This window comes from Polyodon spathula, chromosome 24, assembly GCF_017654505.1.
Source record: "Polyodon spathula isolate WHYD16114869_AA chromosome 24, ASM1765450v1, whole genome shotgun sequence".
NCBI lineage: Eukaryota > Metazoa > Chordata > Actinopteri > Acipenseriformes > Polyodontidae > Polyodon > Polyodon spathula.
This window is the reverse complement of record NC_054557.1, coordinates 17,732,938-17,743,226: the sequence shown is the minus strand read 5'-3', so window position 1 is coordinate 17,743,226 and position 10,289 is coordinate 17,732,938. Positions and strand designations below refer to the sequence as shown.

The 10,289-nt window shown below is 39.9% G+C and overlaps 1 protein-coding gene across 2 annotated transcripts; it reads right to left on the bottom strand.

The window, feature by feature from the left end:
* Positions 1 to 5,365: 5,365 nt before the first annotated feature.
* LOC121299207 (phospholemman-like) lies at positions 5,366 to 9,648 on the bottom strand. Of its 2 annotated transcripts, none has more exons than XM_041226842.1 (9): positions 9,478 to 9,648; positions 8,532 to 8,587; positions 7,830 to 7,856; positions 7,536 to 7,571; positions 7,035 to 7,109; positions 6,650 to 6,686; positions 6,370 to 6,419; positions 5,879 to 5,919; positions 5,366 to 5,606 (listed from the first exon to the last, which is right to left on the bottom strand). In XM_041226842.1, exons 2-8 carry the CDS (start codon positions 8,581 to 8,583, stop codon positions 5,897 to 5,899), a joined length of 300 nt encoding a protein of 99 aa, XP_041082776.1. In that variant the 5' UTR covers positions 8,584 to 8,587; positions 9,478 to 9,648; the 3' UTR covers positions 5,366 to 5,606; positions 5,879 to 5,896. The 2 variants fall into 2 exon arrangements, with proteins under 2 accessions (XP_041082776.1, XP_041082774.1); XM_041226840.1 differs by having other exon boundaries at positions 5,366 to 5,609; positions 9,478 to 9,645.
* Between the last annotated feature and the right edge of the window lie 641 nt (positions 9,649 to 10,289).

Genomic DNA, 10,289 nt, shown 5'->3' with positions numbered 1-10,289 from the left:
GTTTACAGTGTAGCAGTTTTCAGGTTTTAGAAACCCCGATTAGGACTATCTTGCCTAAAATAACATTGGCTAATGCAAGATTAGTGCTGATCGGGTTGTGTGAAACTAGATCCGAAATCAAATCACTTTCATTAATTACAAAGGAAGGATTTTCCGTATTTATTATCTGTATTGAATCATGTACAGTATTTGCAATGCGTTATGTATTGAGATTATTATGTATTTATGTATGTATGTATCTCTCTAATGACTGCCTCTCTGTTAAACGGGTCCCGTCACTGTCTTGATGATGATAACTTGATAAAACAATGATAATTAAAACAAGTCAGTTCAGTGCAAATGGGCCGATGCAATATGCGCAGTTTTATAATAGCCGGCCAAAAATCCAGAACAGAATGTAAAAAGTGCGAAGCGGGTAGCTGTCCGCATGGTGGTGTCCGGTACAATGCAAGCTCATCCACCCAGAGATGCAATAAACTGAGCAAGGCGTGCGGTGATTGACAGGTCTGAACACTCGGATTAATCGAACAGAGCTGATCTCAGCAAGATTCCTCGCGCTGCACTCAGTCTGCTCTGTAGAGCTCTAGGGTTTTTTCTTCCCTGATTGCAATTAGTCAGCCATTCATGGAATGGGAATGCGGTCCCCTGCAGATACTCAATATATTAAAGCGTTGGTGGGGTTGCGGGGGCGGGGTAAGGGGAGGAGGAGGAGGGGGTAGTTCTGGCAACCGCATTCCCAGCATAAAAACTACTGTCAATAGCATCAACTTTAACCGCTGCGGCAAAGAAAAAATAGTACATTTCTCTACTGGTATTGAGAAACTCACCTCAAATAGAAAACACAATTTAAAAAAGTGAAATACATATACAGTATATAGATATAAATGAGACCTAGCCCAGTTTTGTCACACCGATGATGTTAAGCTATTAGCCGGCTGGTCCTTGTAGCTTGAAGCTGGGGTGAGGTTGCTCCATTTCTGTACCTGGCGATTTCTCTCGTTAATTACAACGGATTTAAGAAAGAAGAAGAGTTTTCTTTGGTGAAATAGAAAGTGGAAAGAAAGGTGCGGCACTGATAGAGGTGTCACAAAACTTAAAGCAGAAAAACGGAGGTAACTAGTGAGGGGAGGAAGAAGAGAAATATATATGAAAACAAATAAAACAAGGATTATTAATAACAAGAAAAAAACTAATCATATAAGAAATGGTTCATTAAAGAAATAATGAATGCACAAATAGACACATAAATTAATTTTGGGTGAAACACATCTATTAAGAAATAAATAATTTTTTCAGCTGCTTACCTTCAGTTGTCGCCATAGCTGCGGTACGAAGGGAATTTCTAGTTTTCGTTCCTCAGTCTTCTCTAGCGCTCTGCACGGATAGAGAAATCTTGTGAGCTAGATTTCTCTCTGATAAAAAAAAAAAAAAAAAAAAGGAGAATCTGCAGTTTACGAAGCATGGGCCGTGGGGAGCCCCTACTGGCCAATCACCACCTCGGCAGCCCCTCCCCTTCAAATCATTATTTAAATCCTGTCAAAATGATTTTTGGAGATGCGACGGGATACATCACACCCTGCAGAATCGATGCGAAAGCAACCAGCTTTCTGCCAGCAAGTGGAATCCTCGCTTTGCTACAAAGCCTAGACAATACTTTGCAGTGCTGCTGTCTTGCGGCACGAGGCGGGGTTGAAGACAAAGCGGCGCGGCGCAGCACTGCGTGCACTGCAGCTAAAGCCTTATAAAAATGGAAAAAAACCCGATTTATTTTGCAGTAAACGAGATACAGCACGGTAGCTGTATAGACTGGCTAGATTTTGACCAGGGGGCACACATTGTATCTCTAGCTCTGGAGGGTTAACAATGGTGTGATTAAATGCTTACATAGCCTGATCAGGAGTTTAATTAGTTCAGTTTAATAATTTAGGGCATGGTTTGAACAAAGCCACCTGCATTGGAAGCGTGGAGGATGGCTCTCGCGTTTCTTCACTACAGCACAGTACACTGTGTATAGGACTGGTCGTAAAAAGCTACAGCACCAACAGGTCACTATGATGTGATAGGTGTTACAGAAACGTGGTTGTCTGAGAGTGATGGGGACGAATATAATATTTGTGGGTATACACTGTATAGGAAAGACAGGCAGGACAGAAGAGGAGGAGGGGTAGTGCTATACATAAGAAACAGTCTTGAAGCCCAGGTGTTAAACCTGGACAAAGAAAATAAAACCGAATCAATATGGGTCAGAATAACGGACAAAAATTCAAAGGGCATAATAATAGGAGCATGCTATAGACCGCCAGATTCAGACGGTGAGCACAATAATCTGTTAAACAATGACATTAGAAATGTGTGTAGCAAAGGAGAAGCCATACTAATGGGGGATTTCAACTTCCCCCAAATAAAATGGGAAAACCCGGTGGGTAGCGCGAAGGATGAAATAGAAATGGTGGAAATGACAAATGACTGCTTCCTAACACAATTTGTGAAGGCACCCACTAGAGGGGAGGCATGCCTTGATTTAGTCTTTTCAAATAACGAAGATAGAATAACTAAAACAGAGGTCAGAGAACCACTGGCAAACTCAGACCACAACATGGTCTCATTTGAAGTGTTTTTTAAATCCCCAAAAGTAAAGACTAAAGCTAAGGTTTACAATTTTAGAAAAGCAAACTATGAAACAGAAACTAACAGAAGTAGATTGGAGTAAAATAGAGAAAACACCCACAGAAGAAGGATGGTTGTTCTTCAAAAATGTAGTACTAGAGGCGCAAAACAATTACATCCCTAAAGTAGACAAATCTAAATGTAAAACTAAATTGCCAAAATGGTTTAATAGATCAATTAAAAAAAATATTCAGCGAAAAAAGGCACTTTACAGAGCATTAAAAAAGGACCAAAAAGAAAGTACGCAGAAAGAGTACACAGAACTGCAAACGCAAGTCAAAAAGGAAGTTAGAAAGGCCAAGAGAGAAATAGAAATGAACATTGCTAAGGGAGCTAAAACCAATTCCAAAATGTTTTTCCAATATTACAACAGCAAGCAAACATTCAAAGAGGAGATTAAATGTTTAAGAGATACAAATGGCAAAATCGTAGATGAAGAAAAAAAAATAGCAAATATATTAAATGATTACTTTTCACAAGTTTTTACAAAGGAAGATACGGACAACATGCCCCACATGTCATCCAGTTCCTATCCAGTTTTAAATAACTTTAGCATAACCAAGGCAGAAGTGTTAAAGGGACTAGGAGCTCTTAAAATAAACAAATCCCCTGGGCCGGATGAGATCCTCCCAGTAGTACTCAAAGAAATGAAAGAAGTAATTTACAAACCGCTAACCAAGATCATGCAGCAGTCTCTTGACACAGGGGTGGTACCGACAGACTGGAAAATTGCAAACGTAATACCGATCCACAAAAAGGGAAACAAAACTGAACCAGGTAACTACAGACCAGTAAGCCTGACTTCTATTATATGCAAACTTATGGAAACTATAATAAGATCCAAAATGGAAAATTACCTATATGGTAACAGGGTCCTGGGAGACAGTCAACATGGTTTTAGAAAAGGGAGATCGTGTCTAACTAACTTGCTTGATTTTTTTGAGGATGCAACATCGATAATGGATAATTGCAAAGCATATGACATGGTTTATTTAGATTTCCAGAAAGCTTTTGACAAAGTCCCGCACAAAAGATTAATTCTCAAACTGAACGCAGTTGGGATTCAAGGAAACACATGTACATGGATTAGGGAGTGGTTAACATGTAGAAAACAGAAAGTACTGATTAGAGGAAAAACCTCAGAATGGAGTGTGGTAACCAGCGGTGTACCACAGGGATCAGTATTAGGTCCTCTGCTATTCCTAATCTACATTAATGATTTAGATTCTGGTATAGTAAGCAAACTTGTTAAATTTGCAGATGACACAAAAGTAGGAGGAGTGGCAAACACTATTGCAGCAGCAAAGGTCATTCAAAATGATCTAGACAAGATTCAGAACTGGGCAGACACATGGCAAATGACATTTAATAGAGAAAAGTGTAAGGTACTGCACGCAGGAAATAAAAATGTACATTATAAATAACATATGGGAGATACTGAAATTGGAGAAGGAATCTATGAAAAAGACCTAGGAGTTTTTGTTGACTCAGAAATGTCTTCATCTAGACAATGTGGGGAAGCTATAAAAAAGGCTAACAAGATGCTCGGATACATTGTGAAAAGTGTTGAATTTAAATCAAGGGAAGTAATGTTAAAACTGTACAATGCACTAGTAAGACCTCATCTTGAATATTGTGTGCAGTTCTGGTCACCTCGCTATAAAAAAGATATTGCTGCTCTAGAAAGAGTGCAAAGAAGAGCGACCAGAATTATTCCGGGCTTAAAAGGCATGTCATATGCAGACAGGCTAAAAGAATTGAATCTGTTCAGTCTTGAACAAAGAAGACTACGTGGTGACCTAATTCAAGCATTCAAAATTCTAAAAGGTATTGACAGTGTCGACCCAAGGGACTTTTTCAGCCTGAAAAAAGAAACAAGGACCAGGGGTCACAAATGGAGATTAGACAAGGGGCATTCAGAACAGAAAATAGGAGACACTTTTTTTTACACAGAGAATTGTGAGGGTCTGGAATCAACTCCCCAGTAATGTTGTTGAAGCTGACACCCTGGGATCCTTCAAGAAGCTGCTTGATGAGATTTTGGGATCAATAAGCTACTAACAACCAAACGAGCAAGATGGGCCGAATGGCCTCCTCTCGTTTGTAAACTTTCTTATGTAATTAATTCATATTTTATGTTAGTGTGATTTTGCAAAGAAATTATGTAATGCATGAAAAGTGACGGGTAGCTCTGGAGAAGACGCTGTCTGCCTGTCTGTCAGTCTGTGTGTCATTCTATCTACTGGTTAGTCGTGACTACAGTACTTGGATAAAAGATTACAACATCACAATCCTCCCATTCTAACACACAACGTACTTTACATGGAACAATGTACGACACCAGCTTACTTTAAAAGCGTGTTGGCATGAGGCCAGTCACTCAGTTAAGCCCGGTCCGAGTGACAGACAGTACTGATTTACAGCAGATAGTTGCAGCTTCTGAATATTACAGAATGAGTGCCAGGGGTGGATTTGCAGAGCAAACGAAACTGTAACGTTGTAAAAGCTTTGGCAGCGCTATAACTCCAGTAATACCAAGTTGATATGCCTTGTTAACCAGTATTGAAGGACAATCAAACCATTCCGATTTGGTTTGGGAATCCTGCGTTGAAGATCAATAAGCATCACGACCCCCTTACTCTGTATGACATAATTGATACATATAAATCAATAAATCAACAAATGAATAAATAACAAGTTTAGAGATAACGGAAAACTTTATTGCCTGTCACTGCACAAACGCTATATTAAAACAAAAACAAACAAAAAGATTTCCTTTTTTACATTATAAGGCTCCACACAAAAACTTTTGAAGCTGGTTAGGTCGATATTCAGGCTGCTGAGCACAATTATCTACTATCTGCTTGAGTGCAGTCTTCTGTCCCTGGCACCCTGTATAGGTAGTGTACTGTCTGGGACATCTTAAATCTCAGGGACTCCTTCTGAAACAGAAAAGAGAGACGGGAGGTCAGGCTAAAACATAACTAGAAACAGCATGCTAGGAACAAAGCAGGTGAACTGTATGACTACTCTTATCGTTCAGATTGTCAAATTGTGAAGCACCACTGCTCCCTGCTGGATGATACAGGTAGCACGACAAAGCCCAAAGTCAGTCAAGTAATTCTGAGTAGAATCATTGCATTGGATTTAGGAGGGCGACGACACACAGGATAGGACTCGCAGCAATGACCATGCAGCCTCTCTGACTCACCTGAGACCTGTCCAGTGTTTACTGCCTCCTAGAAGACATTCCTATCAATGACAAGAGAGGCACAGTTGGAAGAACAAGCATTTAAAATAGTCCATAGTAAAGTCTGTTAACATCCTGCAAAGTCAGTCTTAACACAAGCTACCACCATCTGTTTTCACAGACCTCAAATAGCACTAATGTTAGTGTTACTCTGGGTAAAGTATATACAGTTCAATGTTAGTGCTAGACAGGGTCTAAGTATGATACTAATAGACAAGCTCCGGCGACTACTTCCAGCAGTAGGAGGTTATAGTTTATATGTGTAAGCTCTCTTAGCTCACAGGAAGCAAAACAAATGCAAATCCATGTGTCTTGTTTGAGAGGACAGGGGACAAGCCTGTAGTAATAAAGCATCTCTTTACAATATCACTGTACCCACAACGCAAGCCTGTAGTAATAATGCGTCTCTATCAGACTCTGTTTACAATATCTGCTTTACTCACGACACTCACGTCTGATCGATGCTCTCAGACTGCCCGCCTCTTCGTCCGGTTCACCAGTTCTAAAAATGAGATGAAAATAAAATGTTATTCAACTTTCATTACATAGACCTTGGTACCAATACCTTCCAGCAGAGGGCACTGCTGGGAGGGAGTCGAAGTGTTTAAGGTTGAACAGACAATATAGTAACACTAAGTACATGCATATTTATTTATATATTAAACTGACAATGCTGAGATTCTGACAGGATGTTAAAGAAAGACGATTAGGAACCTGAGGGAAGTCACTTACGGCTGCTGCTGGTTGAACTTGCAACGACACTTTCTGCCTGCAATGAAAACACAGAGAATCTGTTCAGAATGAAAGGTGTGCTTACAAAGCTTTAAGATCCAGCGTGCATTCCTGCTACAGTTTGCAGCTTATTACCACTGAAGTGCATTGTAAACCTCCCAGCCAATTAGATTAGAGCACTTATCCCTCCATAGCTCAATGATCTTGGATTTATTTCCACATGAAGTACATTGTAGCTATGCATAATAACATTGGAATTGTGTCATTCAGTCCCCTGAATTAAATTAAAGTTTATGGAGCCGCCATAACTTTGCTATATAATGGCTATGGCAGTGCATTCGTTTAGATTGAATCCAGATCCTATTTCAGGGGTCAGTTCACTTACTGAGGATGAGGATGATTCCCATTAGGAACAAGACCACAGCGAAGACCAGCCCCCCAATCCGCAGGGTCTTGTAATCTGAAACACAGCAGATCATTATTGTTACTCATTATTATACTTGCTGATCCCTGACTTCCTCTTACACCTTTATACTTCTAGTGATGCAAAATCAATAACTGTGGACAGTTACTATTCTAAAACAGAGCTCTGGCAAGTTTTGCACCACCTAGAATTTTAGGATTGAGACATAATTTAAAAAACAACTATATGAGCATCATTTAGATTTTTTATTTAACATCATGTAATCAAATAAGCTACAAAATCGTCTACCGGAACCCATAATACTATTAATATTTCATGTTAGATTTTGAAATGTCAAATTGTTCTAATTTTGACTTTTTTTGTTAAGGATATGGGCAACTACAAAGCAGTATGTAATTAAATATGTTAACGTGACATTAATCAGCAGGGTTCATATACTTTGAATATGTGTGCTTAACTCACCATAATAAAAAGGGTCATCTTCCTTCAATGACTGGTCTGAAGAGAGAAAAACAAACAACAACAACAAAAACATGGGTTTAAAACACCTTTGAATTATTTAGAGGTTCATTTCATTTTTGTTAATGGTGCACATACACATTGTGGGATAATTTCTGAAAACTCTTCAAGGGTACAACATATCATGCGAAAACATATCAATAAATAAAAGAGATGTCTGTAGAAAATACAAGGGAATTCTTTACAAGAGCTAGATAATGTGTGGTTTCACTAAACGCACAGAAACCTTTATCTTACCTCCTTCCAGGTCTGCAGCACTGCTAACTGAGGAAGAAAAAAAACTGTATTAATCACCATCCCATCTTCACATGAACTCAAGTACATATGCAACATATACTCTTAGATGTTGTTAAGGAAGTCAGATTGTTTAGTTGATGTATGGATTGGTTTAGGACTGAGGCCCATTGCACTGACAGATCTTAAATTAACAGTAACGTATTTACTCTGGGGTTATAAAACACATTAGTGCTGCACTGATTCAGAATCTGCAGAATCTCTAAAGTGTTCTGGAGGAATTGTTGAAGATTCTGAATTGTTGAAGATTCTTTAATCAGCCTCTGGTTTCTTCAGGGAAGCTCAAGGGTAGAAATGGAGGAATAACTTTCCAGACACTGCAGCCTGGGATACAGGAGCAGCTGCCACCATCCCACTATCAATCTATCTGATGTGCTGTGTCTCAAATGAAAGTTACATAAAATTAGATTCTCACTGTACTTTTTACCATAAGAGACAGCGTGACCTGTACGTAATAACATTTATAATAGTTACCCATCTTTTAGGGTACTGTCCTTTCTCTTTAAAAAATGGTGGAGCATTTTACAGCACTGGAGAATCACAAGGGCTGCCACTAAAAATAAGTGGTTGATGTAATTCAAGGGGTTCCTGGTTGCTGTAAAATGCTCTTACAGATCTATCTTATCTCAGGCAGCAGTGACTCACCCAGAACTGAGGCTCCAAAGCTGCAGATCGCCAGCAGCAGTGGGAGGTCCATGGCCCTATAGAACAGAAACACAGCCCAGGTTCAAAACAACGGGACAGGAATGTATCTGTAATGTCTCTGGAAGTACCTCTAAGAAGTCAAATCCATACTTTAAAACATCAGGCCCTATTCACACGCTTTAAAAAGAAAAAACTGTTCTAGACTGTTGTGCGAGATTCCCACAACAATCCAGAACCATTTTATCAAACTGAATAGAATGAATTCACTGACTTGGGGGGGGGGGGGGGGGGGGGGAAAAAAAGTATTTAAAAAACGTATGAGTACAAACTTTGTGACGAGTGGAACACTAGCAATGCAATTTTTGAAGTGAAGTTTCTACAGACAGACGCACACTGCTGCCTCAGACCAGGAAAATGTGCGCAGTGAACAGTTCAAAGATCACTCTCTGGAAAGCATTGGGTACAGCTCCGTTACAAGCACAGCTGATTTAAATTTGGGTTATTTTTGGAAATAGACATACACGGCACAGGAAGCAAGTGAACGGAAAAGTTAGAGCTCTTATTTACGGGGCGGTAGTCATCCCAGCCGTCGAGTACAATGATATGATTCTCCTAACTCCCAACACTATTCATGTATTTATTTATTTATTTATTGATTGATTATTCACGTATGTGTATCGTTTAATGCATGAAAAATACTAACTTGCCACATTTCAACTTTGACATAAAAGTAAATAATCAGTGCATAGTAGGTTGTATTATATATAGCTTTACATTTTAAGACACGTTTGTAATTGCCCTTGTCTCGTTTATAACGGTACTAAAAAATACAGACAGATAAACAACTGCTACACAGTTGACCTCTGCGTGTGTGTGTGGGTGGCGGAGTGACTTCAAAAAAGAAAAGAAAAGTTTGCTGGGGATAAAAAAAAAAGAAACTACTTACCTAGAAATAGATCCCCTTTTCTATGAAATTGGAAACAAAAAAGGTAGACTGTTTCCTTCCTTGTGCGCAGCCCACTTATTATATATGCTCGTTGTTTGTATGTTATGAGTGCGCCTGTGTCAAGAGCAGCTGTTTCTGTAATTCAGTCCCGTTATGGATCCGCTCCAAGTCAAGTTTAGCAGAGGAGTAGGGCAGAGCGGGGCGGGCGGAGCAGGGCTCCTGGCACTGCAGGAAGGGGAAAGGGTTCAGCAGGGCGGGTTGGAACGTACAAACGCTGCTTTATTCTTGGTCTTTGTGATACTACAATAAAACACTCAGGAGCCCTGAACCCTGCTACTATAGAGACTGCGCGGCTGCTCTGCAATAAAAACATGCATGGTATATCCTAGATATTAGGTGCATTCTCCTATTTAGATATTCACAGAATCGGGTGCTGAATTAAAAACTGTGTGGCAGTAGCAATGCTGTTGCTGGTGACTGGACCAGCAGCCAACATGACATTTCCTCTTCCTCAAACCGAAACATGTACTTTAAGTAGGTTTGTCCAAACTGTTTCTACTGTACCAGGACCCGTGGTTCTATCCAGGCAGGTTGTGTTTAATACACTGCCAGAGGCTGTGGACCAGACGCCAGTTATCAGCAGCAAATGTGTCTGTTGAGAATATTCCAAAACCGAGGGAACACGAAGACACCTTTTCGAGAGGGGTATTGCTGCAGAACGAAGGCTCCCACAGGGATTAGACCAAGGATCGACAACAAATACTCTTATTTAACACTATAGCCCCATTGTAATGCTACGTTGCACGTGAAAG

Excerpts from the sequence above, each read along its gene's own strand:
- LOC121299207 (XM_041226842.1), bottom strand. The coding sequence starts at position 8,583 with ATGGACCTCCCACTGCTGCTGGCGATCTGCAGCTTTGGAGCCTCAGTT. Across the intron at positions 7,572-7,829 it reads TGCTGCAGACCTGGAAGGAG|ACCAGTCATTGAAGGAAGAT; the intron begins GTAAGATAAAGG and ends TTCTCTCTTCAG. Across the intron at positions 6,687-7,034 it reads GGGAATCATCCTCATCCTCA|GCAGAAAGTGTCGTTGCAAG; the intron begins GTAAGTGAACTG and ends TTTTCATTGCAG.